This window comes from Erigeron canadensis, chromosome 5 (assembly GCF_010389155.1).
Source record: "Erigeron canadensis isolate Cc75 chromosome 5, C_canadensis_v1, whole genome shotgun sequence".
Classification (NCBI taxonomy): domain Eukaryota; kingdom Viridiplantae; phylum Streptophyta; class Magnoliopsida; order Asterales; family Asteraceae; genus Erigeron; species Erigeron canadensis.
In genome coordinates, this window is record NC_057765.1 from 41,675,688 (window position 1) to 41,697,628 (window position 21,941).

General features: G+C 32.1%; 2 protein-coding genes across 2 annotated transcripts; one reads left to right on the forward strand and one right to left on the reverse strand.

The window, feature by feature from the left end:
* The first annotated feature begins 80 nt into the window (after window positions 1–80).
* LOC122599367 (40S ribosomal protein S3a-like) lies at window positions 81–2,387 on the forward strand. Its single transcript, XM_043771873.1, has 7 exons — window positions 81–180; window positions 280–327; window positions 418–523; window positions 1,245–1,382; window positions 1,472–1,657; window positions 1,764–1,964; window positions 2,137–2,387. The coding sequence occupies exons 1-7, from the start codon at window positions 170–172 to the stop codon at window positions 2,227–2,229; spliced, it is 783 nt and encodes a 260-aa protein (XP_043627808.1). The 5' UTR covers window positions 81–169; the 3' UTR covers window positions 2,230–2,387.
* Window positions 2,388–16,185: 13,798 nt separating this feature from the next.
* On the reverse strand, window positions 16,186–17,041 carry LOC122600940. The gene is made up of 2 exons (XM_043773719.1): window positions 16,655–17,041; window positions 16,186–16,419 (listed from the first exon to the last, which is right to left on the reverse strand). Exons 1-2 carry the CDS (start codon window positions 16,965–16,967, stop codon window positions 16,403–16,405), a joined length of 330 nt encoding a protein of 109 aa, XP_043629654.1. The 5' UTR covers window positions 16,968–17,041; the 3' UTR covers window positions 16,186–16,402.
* Between the last annotated feature and the right edge of the window lie 4,900 nt (window positions 17,042–21,941).

A 21,941-nucleotide genomic window follows, 5' to 3' on the forward strand; every position in this document is an offset into this window, starting at 1 on the left:
CTAAAGTAGTATTGGGCTTTTTCAAGGTGTGGATCCATACAAACAAAATCCAACTAAAACCCATCTAAAAACCACACTAGGGTTTTCTTCTATATCAGTGTTTGTCTCAGCACAACAGCAGCCTCCTCCTCTTCAAACCTCTATCTTCTCGGAGCTCAGAACCCTAATCATGGCTGTCGGGTATTCCATCTCTATCAATCTTTAATCCAATTATTACATACATCGATCTCTATCTATCATTTTACTTACATGTATGTATATGTTTTGATTTTGGTACAGAAAAAACAAGCGTATTTCCAAGGGAAAGAAAGGAGGAAAGAAGAAAGCGTAAGTTATACTGATAATATATATTTATCTACTATATATATCTGTATGTATGTTTTAGCTATATGGTTTTGATATGATATGTAAATACAGAGCGGATCCGTTTTCAAAGAAGGATTGGTATGACATAAAAGCACCATCACTATTTAACACTAGGAATGTTGGCAAGACCCTTGTTTCTCGTACTCAGGGTACTAAGGTATACAACAAATTAATTTCTTTTCTATTATATTTTTTTATTCTGAGTTTTTGTTTCGTTTCATATAGGTGTTTTTTTGCCATATTTTTTCATGGAAGACATTTGAATAGTTCTAACTTGTTGTGATATGCACATATATGTTGTGATTTTTAAATTATATATTGTATGTATGTAGTATAATGGAGTAGTTTAGTTATCTATACATTATGATGTGATGTATTATAAAAGATAGACATTATGTTGATTTTACAAGTTAAATAGTGCTTTTGTTAAAAAAAGGGTATTGTTTCTTATGTGGCTTGAATAGATATGACTGTGCAATAATGTTGTTTTCTAAATTTTAAAACAGCACAACATCTTCCTATAAACTTTGTTGTTTCCGAAATGATTGGATTTCACTGATTAAAAGATGATAGTGTGCTTATTTGGTGAAATGTTTTTTTGGTGTAAATTCTAAAAAGATGAACTTTTATTATCTTTATCTACTAAACCAATGAAAGTTTGTAAAACATCTTTAAGTACATTTGATATTTCAATATTGAGAATTTAAAAGAAGCGCTTCAAAGTATTATTTTGTTATTGTTAATCTTGATGTGATATTTTTCGAATTAACATTTATAATGAACAGGCTTTATGTTTCTTGGGTTCCTCATAATAATTTTTTGAAAAGATACTTTGTTATTAACAAATGCCCCCTTTCTGTTCTGTCCTTTGATATCAGATTGCTTCGGAAGGATTGAAACATCGTGTTTTTGAGGTGTCTTTGGCTGACCTCCAAAACGACGAGGATCATGCTTACAGAAAGATCCGTCTCAGAGCTGAAGATGTCCAAGGGAAGAATGTTTTGACCAATTTCTGGGTAAGACAAAATAGCTACCTTTTTTATATGTGTTATTTTGTGAATAGTTTTGTACCAAGGTATTGTTAATGTTGTGTTTTTCATTTCAGGGAATGGACTTTACCACAGATAAGCTTAGGTCACTTGTGAAGAAATGGCAGTCTTTGATTGAGGCACATGTTGATGTTAAGACTACGGACAGTTACACATTGAGAATGTTCTGCATTGGTTTCACTAAGAAGCGTGCTAACCAGGTGAAGAGGACTTGTTATGCTCAATCCAGCCAAATCAAACAGGTATACAAATTCAGTACACACTCTATTTGTAACCGCTAGTCTACTCAGATTTTGTGGTTTGAAAGTTATTTTTGCAGAATATTAATTGTTTGTTTTGTTATGCCAGATCCGTCGTAAGATGAGGGAGATCATGGTGACTCAGGCTCAATCATGTGATCTGAAAGAGTTGGTTCAGAAGTTTATTCCTGAAGCTATCGGCAGGGAGATTGAGAAGGCAACATCCAGCATCTACCCACTTCAGAACGTGTTCATCCGCAAAGTCAAGATCTTGAAGGCACCCAAGTTTGACATTGGGAAATTGATGGAGGTAACTTGCTATACTTTATATACTGATTGATATCTTGTTTATTAAGGAGCTGCATGTGTGTGTTAGGACTTAGGTTTGTTTTACTGTTGCTTTTATTAGATCAAAGAGAGCCCATAGTTGGAATTTGTGTTGTAGCGCACAAATTGATAATTTTATGTTCCCTGATATGTAGGTTCATGGAGATTATTCTGAAGATGTTGGCGTGAAAGTGGACAGGCCGGCTGATGAGCCGATGGTTGAAGAAACCGAAGTTATTGGTGCTTAAATGTGAGTTTGTTAGTTTGTTTTCACCTTATCATTTCCTAAAACAATAGGTGGTGTTGGTTACAGTAGCGTCAATATTTTGTCTTTTAAGTTGAATATGCAATTTTTGTTGTAGACTTTGAGATGATAAAGTATGCTTTGCCATGGTTTTAAATCTTATTTTCTGAATGAGTTTTCTGGTGCTTGAATTGAGTTATGGTATTGTCTGTTACGTTGCTTCTGTCGGCCCATGCTCTCAGGTGTATTTGCTATATTCTTTGGTTATCAGAATGACAGAATATATGCATAATTTCTGTTGTTTTTTGATCTGCTATGCCCGTGGTTCAAACTACCTTATGGAAAACTCTTTTTGTTTTTGTTTCTGCTCTTGTGCTATTGCTGGTCACAAATTAGTTTTCGTTCACCCAAAATACTGGTCTTAAACATTTTTCATATTCATTTTTATGGCAAAAAATGTCTTGCTGTGCAGAAGATCACACGTACTTTGTTCCTTGTATATTGTCTCCAGCTTAAAGCCCATTTAGATGGAATTTTTAGCAGATATTAAGAATTTAACCGTAGGTAAACTATTCATAACAAGAAATGGTAGCCTGGCGACATCGCATTATTTTCAGCTTCAGCTTGCGTTTTAACTATAAGATGCCGCATATATGCACCATTTGTTCAACTCACCAGTCACCATGATAGCCCCTCATTTTTTTTCATAATTTTGTTTTTTTCCCATTCAATAATAAAAAAAAACAAGACATTCTACTTTTCAGTGTAGTCACTCACCAATGATCACCAGTGACACAGGTATGAATGTAAGTACGTATGTGTTGCTATGTTTGAATCTATATAGGTTCACCCTCTACCATTTCTCTTCATGAGTCATTGACCTCCATGGAATTTGGTATCGCTCTTGTCGGGTAATACCCGATACAGCTAGTTACAGTACCACCCATCTCTTTGGACTGCTATTATTTTGGTGGCCTTTATGATCTATGAGTCTTGGGTCGGTAGCAATAAAGAACCACAGAAATTCAAGGGTCAGACACCGTGGTAAGTTCTGAAACGGTAAAACCCATGATATCAAATCTATATAGTAATCAAGTGAGTATTTTGTTCAAGTGTGGTATTATATAGAAATTGTTATATAATACACAATTGTGAAAGAAGATTCACTTTTCATCAAACAGTGAATCTCTAAGGCTGTCTAGCCGCTCAATGTACACCATTGTGAAAACTGAAAACTGATTCAGTTTTCATCGAATAGTGAATCATTATGGCTATCGGTGAAATCTGCTTATTTCTTTTACGATATGACAACTAAAATGGTACTCACTGCAGCCGGTAAATGAGGTTTGACAATTTAGGTCTTGTGAACGGAGATTCACTAATTTGTTCATCGAATAGTGAATCCCATGGCTTTTTGGCTGCCAGTTCAGCAACCAATTAAGCTAGGTTGTCTGATGGTTTCTTTCTGTTGGGTAAACTAAATTTTTTTTTCGTTATGCTGTCTTTGTGACACTACTTTTTGAAAACAAATGGGTTTATACTAGTGTAGTTCTTTTCATGGCTAGGAAATATCTCTCTCTATTAAAAGGATTTTTAATTAAAAGAAAGCCAGTTAACTTATCCACATTATCTTAATTGTAAGTTGTTGCATAAAGGTCCTTAACATTATTATTTTACTCATTTACATCCTTTAATATTTTATACAACAACATAATTACTCTTTTTTTTTTCTCTCAAAACTTGATAAACCCCATTGCAAATAATTATATAAAAAAGATTATAAATCAAGAAAGTCTTGAAACAAAAAAACTCATGCAAGTCTCTTTATATATTTTGGTGATGTAGATACTTCAAGCAACATTTGTTTATTTGATTGTGTTAAAGATGTATCAATGAAGTTCGGACTTTCATGCTTAACGCCATATGTATAGCAAAATTTTAGAATTTACCAAACATGAGACCCAGTAGCCTACATTTATACAATCATGAGAACCATTACCAAACAAACCTACAAACAGAACACAATCTCAGCATGCAAGCAAGGTTGTGACTTCAGAGAATTATCAGAAAAGAGGCAAAAGGAGAAAAAAGAACCAACCCGCATATTGCAATAAACCATGAAGCAGCGAAGGACAATGGTTTAATGCACTAAAAAAAGCTTTTTATTTAGACTTATCAGCGAATGAATGAGGCGAAGTTCTCATGAACATGAGAAGACAGCAAAGCAATAATGCTAGAAGTGAATGATAATAGCTAGGAAAATGATCATCCAAGCAGTAAGGATGGCCATGATGTTACTATCTTCTAGCTTGCAATGGGACTAAAGAAAACAATTTTAACAAGCATCAAAGCACAGGGTCTCCTGTAAACCGTTATAGACTCAAACTAGTATGGCAAAAAAAAATAATTTCTACGAGTAAAACCTACAAGGCCAATAGTAATCATGAGACCCATTACCAAACAAACCTGCAAACAGTAAACAATCCCACCATGCAACATCAAAGAATTATCAGAAAAGAGTAAGGAAAAAAAGAACCAACCCACATATGTCAATAAACCATGAAGCAGTGAAGGACAATGGTTTAATGCACTGAAAAAGTTTTCTTAGACGTATCAGCAAACGAATGAGGCGAAGTTCTCGTGAACATGAGAAGACAAGAAAGCAATAATGCTAAAAGTGAAGGGTAATAGCTACGAAAAAATGGTAAACAGTGATCATGATGATTAGGCCAGGGTGTTTGGAACCAAAGAAACCTACAGATCAGAACAATCTCATCATGCAATCTTACACATAACTGAAATTGGGACAATTGAGTAACAACATTAGGGTGCTAATGATCCACAAGCAAGCAAACTATCCAACAGCCTCCAGTTATGTATGGACATGTAGTGACAACAATGGATATCAGTTAAAAATAACCAGAAAATAATCATCAGAATGCCTAGATCACATTGTTTGCCAACCAACAAACTTATAATAGAGAACACATATTTTTTAAGGAACCTACGAAAGGAGCTAAGTCGGAAAGAGACGGGTTTCCCAATCTGCTGGCACAACTGATCCAAAGCCAACAGACCAACAGATAAGTTTGATTTAAGAAGAGTGTAGATATATCAAAAGATTCTAATTCAGTTAAAGTTAATGCAAAAATTTGGAACACACGTCAGCCGAATAATACTTCTTCAATCCAAGAAAACTGATTCCTTTAGGCCTCCTTGTTGTAGTAGTCAAGGTACCCCTGTGACTCAACCAATAAATAATGATAATTGACCCGAAATAAGAGACTACCTCCATGGCAATGCAACTTTATTCTCGCCATCGGACACTGCCACCCCCACATTTTTCGGCGCAACCTCCAAGCCGAAAATCACACCCTTTCTGATTTGTTGAATCTTCTTTAATTCTTTCAACAGTCCGAGCGGCTTCAATTCCTTCATCTATTAATCCAATGTTCAAAACTTTAGCAATAATTAACAAGCAATCTTTACAATTTATGTAATTGGGAACACATATTCCGATATTAACAAACAATGCTTGTGATTAAAGTACAAGAAGCAAATGCAGACAAATATGGGACTGCCATAAGTAATCTTAATCTAATATATACTCTTACTAAAAGTCAACTGACCAATCACACATCTCTAAATTAATCTAAACATTTTGGTTTTCCATCACCCATTTATATTTTTAAACATTTTTCTTAAAATAATAGTTGAATTGAAATATACATAAAATATAATACTCAGAATTTATCCCAGATATCCAATTAATTGAATAAATGAAAAAATATCTTCTAATAAATATAAGGAAACCAATTTTGCTTACAATTAGACTTCATCCAACTATAATTATAACTTACGAGAGCAAGTACTCGCGCGCTGCGGCGGTAAGATGGTGGGGGTGATATGCCATGGAGTGTAATAGCCAAATGCCTTAGTCGAGAGCAAGTATGTATGTATTAATGCTTAGGGTTTAAAGCAAAACCCCTCTACGATCGCACACTAGACACCCCGAATAACGTATGCTAGTACCCAATCACAAACCAAACAAACCTTTTGCTTAAACCTTAACTTCAAAGTCGAACACCCTTAATGAAAAGGGAATTCGGCCACTTCAAAGAAAAGGAGAGAATTGCTTATGTGAAAAAGTATATGAAAAACCAAGAGTTAAGCCTCTATTTATAGGACTTAATTAGGTTAACATAACTTGGAAAATAAGCCACATCAAGGCCTTCCTAGCCTTTGAAGTGGACGGCCTCCTCATGGATTTTAGGTCTAAGTCCATTTTTCGATTATCACATTTTAATCCTCCTCTTTAATCAATTAAATATAACTAACCCTTTAATTATGTTTAATTAATCATTTCGTGATCAAACTAATCAATATATTACTTTAATATATCAATTAATATTATCGAGTTACCGTGTCATTTCGTGTGACCCCGTAGGCTTAAATTATTCTCGGACATGCGATTTATAATAAAATGATCACACTCCAACAGTTATATGTGATATGTGGAAGACTGGGTATTTGCCGGATGAGTTCACTTTTGAAAGTGTGATCATAGGTTTGGAAATACTCCAGTTGCTTTAATGTTAATCAAGAGAGTTGTTGGAGAGAATCTCGCCTCCCCGAGATTTTTCAATATCGCTTTAGAATGGTGTCTTAAAAGAGGCTTACATAGGGAGGTGAGAATATTTGCTAGTGACATGGAAAGTAGATCCATCTTAATTCAGCAAGATCTCAGATGATTGTTTCTTGGTAACTTTGTTTCACTTCTCTGATTTTTTTTTGTTTGATTATAATATAAGTATGATGTTGGTAAGTTGTATCTTGTGTTCAATCTGCGTGTAGCTTTTAAGTTCTGACCCAAGCCATTTGTTCCGTCTTTAATAATCCAGTTTAGGTTTAGGGCTCGTCTGGGGACAAGCTTGTGTTTTGGCTTGTCTTTTGCATTTCTGGTGTAGTGGGTGTTATAGAAATGCTTATTTTTTTTTTTTATGTTTGTCTTGCTTCCTTGGTCTCGTCAGTTCCGGTTTGGTTTAGGTCTTGGGTGGTTTTGGGTTGAGCTGGTGATTTAAAGGTGAATGGTTGGTTATTTGGTTCTCTTTTGGTTCTGTATTGGTGGATTACATTTTATTGTTGATGCATTTATCTCCCACTAAGATAGTGAGATGGTAAAAACCAACTGGGTAGGATCAGTGGTTGGAGCTCATGCCTCTAGAAACAGAGGTTATGGATTCGATCCTCATGCCCAGCAAGGCTGGAGGTCCTTTTCTACCTATGGTGGAACCTGGAAGCAGCCTCTCTACCTTTGGTAGGGTAAGGCTGTCTACATATCAACCTCCCCCATACACCGTCGAAGACGGTATTGGGACCCAAAACCCGTAAAAGACAGTATTGGGACACAAAACCCGTGGAAGACGGCATTGGGAGTTATTTACTTTTTTTACTTTTAAGATAGTAAGATGGTATGATGATAAGTGATGATGTTCTATTACGGAGTAGATTTAGATCTACATTTATAGCTAATGTCGTTATTGAATCAAATTTTATAAGTTGACCATCTACATTAATGTTATGATTTTTAAATGCACTTGAAATTCTTATAGTTTTTGTAAATCTGCTTATGTCGGCCGAGATATATCGCTTATCGTGGTCGATCAAGACGATACCAAAAGCGATATTTACAACCTTGGTTTTTACTTGTAGAAGAACTTTTGAAGGACTTTTTCATGTATCACATGTCTTGAAAAAAGTCACTACCAAAGAGCCCGTCCTACTCAAATACCAAAGGTGCAGTTGCGCTCAACCGGGTGACTATGCGCTTGAAATTTCCAAAAGAAATCTCGATACATCAAATGCACCTTAACTTATGCCTCTAATTCTACAAGATTAATCAGTATAGATGATAAAAAGGATAAAAAGGCCTGTATGCAAATAAATTTTCCTGTTATATATGCTAGTTTGTTTTGTATATTTTTTCTGTAAATCCTCATGAGTAATTAAAGAGTCAACTTAAATCATTTTAAGTGGATCTATCATTCTATCAAGGATAAAAAGGCATGTATGCAAATACTTTATTTTGAAAACGTATGGGTTAAGAAATATAGAGTGTTATATACACCACCAATAGCCCACATACTCCGCCTTTAACAAGATTGGAGCATTATCGCTGGCGATACACCAATGCCAAACTAGAATTTGACCTTTATGTTATTTCAAATTACACGAGTAAGATAACAATCACACATGTAAACCAAATTTATCACAACTTGTAGCACACTAGTACTTAATTATTAGAGCTAGCTGGCTAGATATCAAAGCTAGCTTCCTCTCCTCAATTCTCCGCTGTCTGATTGCGTTTAGACATAATATGATGGCATACAAGGGAAATTTTGTTTAACCATATTCGTTGCGTTTCTATGGTGTTGTAATACCTGTAAAATCGAAAATTATAAATTCAACTTTGTTGCAGATAACCAATTAAGCAAAAGAGAATTAAGAGGGTTACATTGACGGACAACGACAATAATTCATCTACCATATATAGAGATAAAATTAAACCCATATACGAAAATATAAGATAACAAGTTTTAGAAGTGACTAAATTGAGAGAAAGATATAGTTTACTTCCACACTTGTAGTGACGAGGGACTCTACGTCCACAACCTTCGATAAGTTTAACAAAACGGTTGACATCAATAAGTTCTGCCAGCTTAGGAGTGATAACAGGACACATGCACTCGATCAACATGGCTAACCCGAGCTCGTTGGCAACAAGAAGGGGACGGAAGCCTGCCATACAAGACATTTTTGCATTCGTTTACAGCTAGCCTTCTTTCCTCTTTGCACTGAGCAGCCGTTGGTGCTAGCTGCACATACAAGCCAATTTATAACATCATCATTGCCATCATTAAGATTATTATTACCAAATTATATGAACAAACTTTCATTTTTAAAGCTTTTGAAGTTTTAAGTGTACGTGTGTAGTTATTTTCACTTTAATACATAATATGATACACGCTTTGAAATACTATACTTCGCTTTCATGTAGGACATTCACGCGGTGTTAATTAGTCGAGACCCATTTGTCCTGTTTTACTGCGATAGAATTCAATGTTTTAAAAGCCGGTTCCAACCGATCGAACCGCTACTTGTTTTGTCTACCAGTTTAATTGTAATTAAGCATTTCTCTTTACTTTTTTTTAGTAAAACTGGTGTATGAATTCAACAGGTCAATTCTTTTGGTTGCTGAACCTTCTTTTTTAAATCTAGTTTTAATAAATAAACATTATTTGTTTGCTATGTCTATTTTATTGGTTGTTGTATTGTTAAAGTTATATTATTATATGCTTCATTTAATCATTATTTGTTTGCTATGTCTATATTATCCATGCTACTTTCACTTGTATTCTTAAAAAACATACTCTTATTTCTAGCTTTGACACCACCGGAGACCGGATAAATTACTTCGACAAACACAAAGATACAAAATTGCAAGACATAAATTTTCAAAGCTGACCAAAATTCAAACTGAAAAATTGATTGATAAGAGAACAGTCGAACTTATCCCTAAATAAAATATTTGTACATCACTAGCTATATCTGAAAAGAAACAGCGTACATTAATTACGAGGAAAAATCATACACCAACTCATATATATTTTGAAGTTGTTTTTTTTGTGAAAGTCAAGTCAACTAGTCCGATCCCTCTATTTTAATTTCCCTTTACGGAAACGCTTTCGTATTTTAATGGCATTTCTGAATATCGGTCTGAAGATATGAAATTATAGTTTGTTTATCTACTGCGATTCATTTATACTTTCAGATATTCCAATTTTATAATACTAGCTAATGAACCCGGGATATAAACGTTTTACAAATAAACCGGATGATGTCGAGGTAGCTTTGAAATATGTTGTCATATTAAAATTTATAATAACATCGTTAAATAAGTTGAAAAGTTATAACAAGTTATTATGTAAAAAACGAAACTAAACGGAAACAAAAATTGTGTAGTTGTGGACATACGTTGAAATACATACGATATGTAAAAACAAAAAAGTAAAACCGTTATTCGGAAAGACACCATAATTTTCGGCCTATTATACCGACAAATTAAGGTGATTAAAATCTTATATAATAAAAATATGGACATTTAATTTAATAAAAATCTATATTAATGATATATATTTAAAAGAAAAAAAATATTTCAAATTTTAAATTAAAAAAAGTATGATAATGATGTCATTATTGAATTAAAAAGATGTGTGAGAGAAACATAGAAGACAATTTTTAAAAATTTTTATGTTATCACAATTTTCTTTTATTTATATAATAGATAGATTTGATCGTAAATGATTTTGTCATATCCTATTGTTATACTTTAAGATTACGCTTTTTGTAATATCTCATTGTGATTTTATTATTGACACATCTCATGTTTACAGAATCTCAAACCATCGCCTTTGTGATTGATGATATCATTTTGCAAACTTACTTTTCTCATTATAATTTTCACATTCTTATTTAAAATTTGTCGCTTATTTTATGAAAATCCAAAAATGACTAAAATGATATATATTTCTCTTTATTTTCTTAGTACTCTCCTTTTCAAATAACATTACAATTTAGTAAGATAAGAAAACCAAACCTAGAAGGGAAAAAAAAACTATTGCAAACTTGTAACACGCGATAAAACACAACTTCAAATTAATTAAATATATACAAATATACAATAGTACTGATAAAAGGTAGATTGTAAAGCTTCATCTGATCCTATACTTCTCGAACCATCTGCGAACTTATTCATGGTGTCGTAATACCTGTAAAAATCAGGAAATATAAATTGAACTGTGATTGCAGAGAGACGGTATCAAAAAAATTTAAAAAGGATAATATTATAAAAAAATCATAAATTAACAAAAAATATAAAAGGCGGCAATTTTTAAAAATTTATAAAACATGTAACAATGTTACATTCATGGAAATTTGTCTTAAAATTAATCAATTAAGAACCTTATATATAGATATGAATTTTATGTAAGGAAGCGAACATTTTCGAAGCGTTTGGTGCAAATACGAACTTCGCTTCAGAGTTTTGCAAAACTATAAAAAACGGTGTTGAAGACACCGGTCTTTTTTTGGTTGACAAAGCCGGTGTCTCCAACACCGGTTTTAGTTGATATGTTCATGTACATGTGTAGCTTTTGATTGGTGGATAGAAACCCAGAAAGCCGGTGTTACAAGCACCAGTCCTCCTTTTTATTCAAGAAAGATGCAAACGATTAATTAATTGAATGTTTGGACAGAAAGCCGGTGTTACAAACACTGGTCCTCTTTCTTATTCGAGATGCAAAACTATTAATTAATTTGAATGTTTGGACAAATGTTTTTCGCGGCTTGACACGTACTAGCAAGACCGGTCACAAAGACACCGACATTGGGAGAGATAGAAATGGAGAAGAAGACCGGTGTTGGAGACACCGGCTTTCTCAAGAAAAAGCAAGACCGGTGTCTTCAACACTGTTTTTCATAGTTTTGCAAAAATCTGAAGCGAAGTTCTTAGTTGCACCAAATACTTCGAAAAATTTTGCATCAGTACAAAAAATTCATATAGATATATAAAAGATAACATGTTTTAGTAAGTGACTAAAGTGAGAAGGGAATGGTTACTTCCACACTTATAGTGATGCGGGACTCTGCGTCCACATCCTTCGATAAGTTTAACAAAACGATTGACATCAATAAGCGCGGCCAACGTAGGGGTGATAACAGGACATATGCACTCAGCATGGCTAACTCGAACTCTTTGACAGCAAGAAGGGGATGGAAGTCTACCATACAATACTTTTATGCATTCGGTCACTGCCAGCCTTATTTCTTCATTGCACTCAGCAGTCGTTGGTGTTGCACGAGTGTTACCCAACAACATCATCATTGCAACCATTAAGATTATTATAATCAAATATGAACAATTAACTGTCATTATTTCTAAATTTTTATATAATATTCTGAATATTTTCTAATTATTTTTCACGATGATTCGAACATGAGTTTTTGTATTTATAGAGGAGAAGTGTCGTGATCGATGCATATATATATGCTTTCAACTTAATTGGCTTTCATGCTGAAATTCACACGTAAGGCTTTCATATATATATATATATATATATATATATAGGGGTGGGTTATTTTGAGAACCATAAAAAAAAAAGAACGCGAGAACCAATTTGGGTCACACATCTCATCTTCTTTTTTCTCTCTCATCACTTTCATCCAGATTTTTCAAAACGTTTTATCTCACAAATCGTGCATCGTTAGATGGAAAAAAAAACCATGGATAGTCTTAAAATTTCGTCCTCTTTCATTAGAGATGCGACTTGATATACTTTTGACAAACTTTTAAATTTCGAAATTTTTTTTTTTTCGAATTTTTTTTTTTACCTGCACATGTGTAGGACATACCTACACATGTGTAGGATGTGTATGATGTATACCCTTCACATGTCCTGCACATGTGTAGGACGTCCTACACATGTGTAGGATATACATCCTACACATGTGTAGGATTATCGCTAAAAAAAAAAATTAAAAAAAAAATCAAAATTTAAAAGTTTGTCAAAAGTATATCAAGTCGCATCTCTAATGAAAGAGCACGAAATTTTAAGACTACCCATGCTTTTTTTTTCGTTTAACGATGTACGGTTTGTGAGATAAAACCATTTGAATGAATTGGGTGAAAATGAGGAGAGAGAAAATTAAATATCATCAAGATCAAAATCAATGACCAGGATTGATTCTCGCGTTCTTTTTTTTTTAAAGGGTTCTCAAACTAACTTTCCTATATATATATATATGATCGAATACAAAATCCCAATTTTTGGTTAGAAGATATGAAATAATTATTTTATATAACTTCGTTTTTTTATAACCATGTTGATCTATTGTACGTTTACAAAGATGGCCTACATCCATTAACCTATATATATGTATGTATTATAAAATAATTTCTTTCAAATCTTCAAACCAAAATTGGGATCCATTGTTGCTATAATATATAGCATAAGGCCGGTCTTAGATTTAAGCCTAGACACTCACATTAGTCCTGGTTCATGGGTGAATTAGGCATGTCTTAAGATTATGAATTAGGCAGTTGATTAATTGCGGCTCGTTTAGATTGCCGATTTTCAACCTTTACCGAATGTGAGATAGGTATACCCCAACACTCACAAAGTCCATGAGGTTTTCTTTAACAAGGGTAAACTTTATCCCATTGGCGAACTTACTTCCAATTTTTAAACATACATTTAGAAAGTGACAATAAAGATTTCATAATTATATTGAATTGTTGGTAACATAAGTTTAATTACTAATTTTTTTAAGTCAAAAATATGATACCCATGAGTTTCAATTCTAATTAAAAGGCCGGTTATCATTAATTAGTTTTCTCAATTTGGGGTAAAAATCACTTTTCTTTAGGGTAAAAAGCATCGTCAACGGGGACTTTGATCCACCGTAAAAACAAAACTTACTTTGTCGGTGCTGTGTGCATCGTGATTTTAATAATTTATAAGCCATGAAAAAAAAACAGCATATCCAACACGTTTCTCGTCTCGATAATGCTTCTCCACCAAGCCGCACCATGAAGCGAGCCAATGCGTGGGAGCCCATACTCGGCATGCTGGGCCAAATATTGCAATTATGACTTATGAATAACTTGGTATGACTTATGTTGGTGTCACTTGTTGATGTTTTCTAAGAAGAAAATTTTGGTTTAAGTGGCAAATTACTTATTAGTCTCTATATGAATTGTATGACTGATGGAGTTTGTTGTTTGATGCATCTTATGACTTTTGTGTGCATTTTATGACTTATGTTGTTTGATGCATTTTATGACATTTTTATGCACCCACATTCATTTTTATGACTTATGTATGCAGCTTCATTTTTATGCATTTTCATGTATGCATTTTAGGTATGCCCATTCATTTTTGCGGATTATGCAAACAACATTTTTGCAGTTTATACAATTCCAAAATTACATTAACAAACCAGTCCAACTTACTAAAAACCATTACATTACATTACACACAACAAACAACTAACTTAAAACTACTTGCATAGCTAACTTCAGATGCAAAATATAAATATAAAAAAGAAAGAACATCATACTAAAAACTAGGTACATCTTCAACCTTCTAACTTATTGTTCTCTTTTACACAGAGCAGCTTAAAGGTTGTTTTTTGCTCTTAATAACCCAGGTATTATCTCGACAGCTCTATAACACATACGTGGATCAACCCATTGAAAAAAACCACAATTCATTACTTTGTTGGAACAGACATTAAACCTTCTACCTGGGTTAAGAGGAGTCCATGATGTTCGAAGTATAGATGGATTTCCACACGAACAATAAGGCATGTTGATTGATTGAGTGGATGTTTGTAGACCAGGGAGGAAGAAGAAAGAAAGAAGAAAGAGAAATTAGGGTTTTTAATTTTTGATTTGGGGGTTTAATGAGAAAAACATATAAAAAGGATTAAATATGGTGTGAAAGTTTTTTGGACAAAAATACCCTCTTCAAACGGAGATTTTGGACGGAAGTTAGTGTCAGGGGATTCCGGCAATGAAAACGAAAAAGACAGGGACCAGTAGCAACAAAAAAAAGCACAGAGGGCAAAACGCTAATGTGACAAACCACATGAACCATTTGTGACATTTTCTCAAAAAATGAGAGCAACAAGGTAAATAAGATCAGGAATTTTTATGGTTTATTAGGGATTTATTGGGGATTTTGATTTTGAATAGATGGAGAAATGGCAGAAGGTAATAGAATATCTTTAGGAATGAAGGGATTAAATGTGTAAAGGGCGGAAAAGTCAATATAATTAATTTAGCGGTGTATGATAAAAAGTAGGTGGTGTACAGATCATCTCTCTTTTTATATAGGTAAATACAATATATAAATCACATGCTGTTACTTTAACGTACACTACAAGAAAAATGTTGATTAGTGACGACTTTACTTAGTAACGACTAAAATTTGGTCACTAATATCTTCATTTAGTTACCATTAAGAAAAAGTGGTCACTAAACAAATTTAGTGGCCAAAAAATAACATTTTTTCGTCTCTAAACAAAATTAGTCACGGACCTTTAGTGACGACTTAAAATTTGGTAACTAATTTATCATAATGACCAAAATTTGGTCACTAAACAAAATTAGTGACGAAAATTTGGTCATTATGATAAATTAGTGACCAAATTTTAAGTGGTCACTTTTTGTCACTCTTCGTCACTAAAGGTCCGTGACTAATTTTGTTTAGAGACGAAAAAATGTTATTTTTTGGCCACTAAGTTTGTTTAGTGGCCAAATTTAGTGACCACTTTTTCTTAATGGTAACTAATTGAGGTTATTAGTGACCAAATTTTAATCGTTATTAAGCAAAGTCGTCACTAATTAATATTTTTCTTGTAGTGGTACCAAAAATATTTTATAGTGGATCAATCAAAAGGCTAAACTCTAAAGAGTGATTAACAATTAATCTAGGACAATTTTATGTATGTACTTTTGTAACTTTCTTATGTATGTTGAAAAATTATGTATTATACTCACCGATTTCTAATCATATTTTTCGAAATATAAATGTACACTAGAGATTGATTTTTATTCATTCAAAGATAGATCGACATAAATGTTTGTCTTTTCTTTTAACAACTTAACGAGTTAGTAGTTACCATTTAAGATACCAAATTAACATCCAAATTGGTTAATATATGGAGCTCAAACAACATATGACGAAACTCGGCACTTTTGAAAAACTCCCAATACATGTCAATGAGCACAAGATGGTTCGGGAAGGGTCTAGGTTGGATCTCAGATTTCCGGGGTTAAATCTCATCCCTAAATGTCATTGAGTGTCTCTTATAGAAAAAAAAATGATAAAGTATTGCATTAACCAAATTAAGTTTGGCCTCCTTTATTATCCGTTATCATACTCTTCTTAAAACTAAATGCGTACAAGCAATTAGCCAATTACTAAGCTTAAGCTAGATAAGACATCAAACATACGAGTACATTATTAATTAAGGAGTACTTAATAGATCGAGGTAGATTGCTCTCTGATCCTACTTCCCGAACCGCTTTCGCCCTAACATTCGTCGTCACTTTTTTAAGGTGTTGTAATACCTGTAAAAATCGGAAAATACTATATAAATAGAAGTGTATGTGGTTGCGGATAGGGAAAAAAAAAGAAAAAAAAGACAATTAATCACACACATGTAACGAAACTCATGTAAAACGATGTTACATTATTCATGAATATTTGTCTGTAGAGAACCTTAAAATTAAGAAGATTAATTACACACGTCATATATTGTAAGTGACTAAATAATTATAGTGAACGAGAAAAAAAAAAACTTACTTCCACATTTGTAGTGACGAGGGACCCTGCGTCCACAACCTTCAATAAGTCTAACAGCACGATTGACATCAATCAGTGCGGCCAGCTTAGGGGTGATAACAGGACATATGCATTCGACGTGGCTAACTCGAGCTCGTTGACAACAAGAAGGGGATGGAAGCCGACCATACAAGACGTTTTTGCATTCGTTCACTGCTAGCCTTCTTTCTTCCTTGCACTGAGCAGCCGTTGGTGCTGCATTAGTAGTGTTAGCCAACAACATCGTTGCCATTATCAAGAATATTACTATTACCAAATATGAACAAACTTTCATTTTTAGATATCTATATTATTCTGAAAATTTTCTAGTTATTTTTCGCAATGATATGATGAGTCATGAGTTGTATTTATAAAGTGGTGTCGTGATCCATGTTTTCAACTTGGCTTTCATATATATGTTGAACATTCACACGGTGTAGTCAAGACTGGCATTTTTGTCTTTTTATCCGATAATTCAATTTGTCGACCCAAGAATACATTACATAAAGATAATACCACTTTATACATACGGTTTTTAAATACCTTGCGAGAATTTTGTAAATTGAAGTCTAAAAATAAGCATTTATTACATAAGAAATTTTCGAATGGAAATTGGGAATTCTACTAAGAAATGTCGTCAATTTATCATATAGACCATGTAATGATATGTGATATATATTCATGTATTATTGTTTTCATATCATATCATCTTTTATTAATCTAATTTATAATTTTAGTTTATAAGGATATAAATGAGAAAATCAAAAAGAGTTAAAAAAAAAAAAAGATCTTTGATCAATAGGTTGAAGAGAATAAAAAACCATACTCTTTTCGATAGCTTTTGAAAGGCTTATTAAAAAAGTCACATCAATCTTGTATTGGACATAGTCCTTATGTTGATTTGATTGGGTAGGAGTGTAGGACTATTTACTACTAACATCCAATGATAGAGTCATTTATCTTTAATGGTAATTAAGTCCATTTTGAAACGAATTAAAATCACCACATAAATTACAAAAAAAATAAAATAAATTATAATAAAACATCAAACGACATGACAATAAATTATAATAAAATAGCTTCACCAAACATATTATAATTTTCACATGTACCAAAATTGTTATCTTAATATAACAAGCATACGAGTTATATCAAATTATATTTGAATTCCATGTAATACCAAATATTAGGTAGTTGTTTACTTTAATCCAATGTTTTTGATATTATTTGGGTTTAAGCTATAAAATAGTGAAATATTTTCTATTTTCTTTTATTGTCTAAAAAAGTGCTAGTGTATGCATTCTTTTTTCAATTTTTATTCAAATATCAACATATAATACTTGTTCACTCTATAAATTTTGTACGTTATGTTGACAGTAGATCGAATTTTGAAAGTACATCATATACACTACTAATTTTTGGATTCATTGCCAACATTAGAAAAAATATAATTGAAAGTACATTATCAATTTTTATTAATTTGTTGCTTATATTAAAACAAAACAAAAAATATGATAGTTATAGTATAAGTTAAAACGAAATTATTTTGATACAAACAATCCGGGTTGAATTGGTCTTTTACCTGCTACGCGTGATTGGTCTTTTTACCTGGTACGGAGCACCAAACCCCATTTTTTTGGCTTTTCCTAAACTTGGTAATGTCCAAATTTTATAACTAGATTAGATGTGATTTATTGGTCGACTACTCGTAAGGGAAGTCAAATTCGTATCCCAAACTCATTTTTATTTACTACAAACATGTTTTACTACCTTGTATAATGTATAATATAATATGCTTTAAAAGTTATATTATCTATACAATATATTATAAAGCAGATTTCTTTCAGATTTTCAACATTAAATTGAAATTTTAAATATTGATTTTAAGTACATCCCCAAAATACCACTCTCATCAATTCTATATTTATCTAAAATAACCATAATAACCTTTCTCTCACCTCAAATCTCAACTAATTATCTTTTTTCTCTTTCCTCCATAAATCATTTATTCCTCCAATTCATTCAAAATCTTTTATCTCAAAACTCATACGTCGATAAATTATAAAAATTGTATGAGTATTCTTAAAATTTCATGCTCTTTCATTAGAGATGTCATTCGATATACTTTTGACGAATTTTTAAATCCTAGGGCGGAGGCCGTAGGCATTTGACTATCGCACTCTCTGACCTAGCTATCACCCCCACCATCTCACTGTCGCAACGCACGGATACTTATTCTCGTGTGATAAATATATGAATAGCTATGAATATGTGGTATAGATATTCTTCCATTCCTAGAAACAAGTCACCAACAATAAGAGCTACACTAGTAAACTATGTGAAGTCGGGATTTTTTCTATAAAAAAATGACAATTATTTTCGTACCGGCAAATTATGCGAATAGTTAGATAGAAATTACTACTTTTGAAAAATCTCCCTTTGCCATCATGAAAATTATATGTACGTTGATTTTTTTGCATGGGCATGTAAAAACCCATCTTTATACTATTAATTAAATAATTTATAATATTAATTCTTTTACTCTTAAAATAACTACATTAATCCTTATATCTAAATAATTACACCATTTGCCATCAATAATAAATTTTCAAAAATAGGATAGTAGAATACAACTTTAGGCCGGGATATAACTTCAATATTAATTATCGAAAACAAAAGTGAACCGAAACCAATGAAAAATATTAAGCCTTGTGACTTTGGCTCTTGTTGCAACTTTTCCAAAAATGGAATGCGATATATTGAGTGGTTTGGGATCATACTTTTTCTTTTCCGAAACATCTATGTACATATAATAACTAGCCAAATACTTACATAGTGTGACGGTGAGATAGTGAGAGTGATAGGTCACAAAGTGTGACATATCATAAGAGGTGATCGATCATGGGTGATCTGTTTGACGGACTCTGTCTTCTAATTTAAAAATTCGTCGAAAATATATCGAATGACATCTCTAATGAAAGATCATGAAATTTTAAAAATACTCATATAATTTTTATAATTTATCAATGTACGGTTTTTAAGATAACAGATTTTGAATGAATTAGAGAAATAAAATGATTTATGGAAGAGAAAGTGAAAAAATGAGTAACTGAGATGTGAGGACAGAGAGAAGAAAAAATGGGTGGTTAAGATTTAATGATATTATAGGTATATTAGGTGATGATATTCAAACTAGTGATAAAAAAGATGTGTAAGTTGGGTAGATCAAGTTTTTTTTTTTTTTTTTTTTTTTTTTTTGAGAAAGGGCAAATGCTTTTTAAGGTAATAATTTATATATAAGGAAAAAGTGAATATAAGGTTGTCTGACACCTAAGCTTATATGTGGAATTTTTCACATACTAATTATTTTTTAATATATTTTTTACAAACTAAATGCATGGCTTAAAAAACAAATATGTGAGTGTTCCACACCTAATCTTAGATACCTAAAAGCCTTATATAACCATCCCTTATAACTTGATAGTTCATATATAAACGAATATTTTTACATATATTATTGACCTATGAAAATTAAGTTATAATTTAAAAGTTTTTATGATTTTTTCTAATTCAAATACTTTTCACATGAACATTTTCTTAATGTTAAAAGATAAGGACCAAAGGTGATAACCTCTCAAGTCTCAATGACAAATATATGAATTGAAATGACCAAAATATTCGTGTGTGCAAGACATATATTGCAGGGTACATTGGAGGACTGTTTAGGGTACGTTCTCGATTTTTAAAATATTATAGCTATATAAATTTTTAATGCACATTTATTATAAAAATTCATAATCTATTAAGAGAATCATATATGAGAGAAAGAGGATTAAATTTAAACTAGTATAGTTAAAAAGTTACTTTATAAATTTATTGCGCATTCTACGTATATAAACATTGATCATTTAAATCAACAATAATAATAATATAACTGTCAAATGTAGTAATTTTAGTGAGATAAAGTCGTGGAGATATGATAAAAATAATAATGATAAGCACATTTAATAATAGCATAAGTTAAAATTAAAATATAATAAAAAAGCTAAAATGGGAATTTGTTCAGAAGAAAAAGGTTGTATATGGTCCAACAATGGGTTTAGTGAAAAAAAAAAAAAGGAAAAAAAAAAAGACATGTGACATGAATAGAAATTTTATGGAGGGTAGAGACACCTAATTACCAAACCACTCCAGTAAATAATGAACTTTGTTGACAAAGTGCTATTTTTTTTATATATTTACCTTACAAATCATGTAGCCACTAATCATAAGACACGGTTATGTTTACTGTTTACGTAAAAACTCATTAAATAGGAGAGAAAGAGGGTTAAATTTAAACTAGTGTTATACCTGATTACCCGGCTATTGGCCGGGAATAACAAATATAGTTAAAAAGTTACTTTATAAATTTATTGCGCATTCTACGTATATAAACATTGATCATTTAAATCAACAATAATAATATAACCGTCAAATGTAGTAATTTTAGTGAGATAAAGTCATGGAGATATGATAAAAATAATAATGATAAGCACATTTAATAATAGTATAAATTAAAATTAAAATATAATAAAAAAGTTAAAATGGGAATTTGTTCAAAAGAAAAAGGTTGTATATGGTCCAACAATGGGTTTAGTGAAAAAAATAAAAAATAAAAAAAAAGACATGTGACATGAATAGAACCCAAGACCTCCCTATGAAGGGTAGAGACACCTAAGTAACTAACAACTCCAGGAAATAATCAACATTGTTGACAAAGTGCTATTTTTTTTATATATTTATCTTACAAATCATGTAGCCATTAATCATAAGATACGGTTATGTTTACTGTTTACGTAGAATTCACTAAATAGGTTATAATGTAGAAGAATTTTTAAATAAATTCCAAACTAGTAGACCATCAGCATGCGATATTATGATACATCCTTTTCTTTTGTTTTTTTAAATAGTTCGGTAGTCGGTAGTATTAGAAAACAATTCACATTTTGAATGATATATATATATATATATATATATTATATATATATTTTCTGTTATATTGTGTCGGTTCTGATTGGATGAGGCGAGTTAACTTCTCAGTTAGATATAAATTTTTGATGGCAATTAAGGATAGAACGTATAAGTAGGCCCAAACCAGAACAACATATTGGTAACTTGTTGAACTTGGTTTTTGGCCCCTCTTATTTAACCCGAACATGAAAAACCGTACATGAAAACCGTCTTCATGTTAATGTTATCGGGCCAGATCAAATATATCAAACCTGGTATA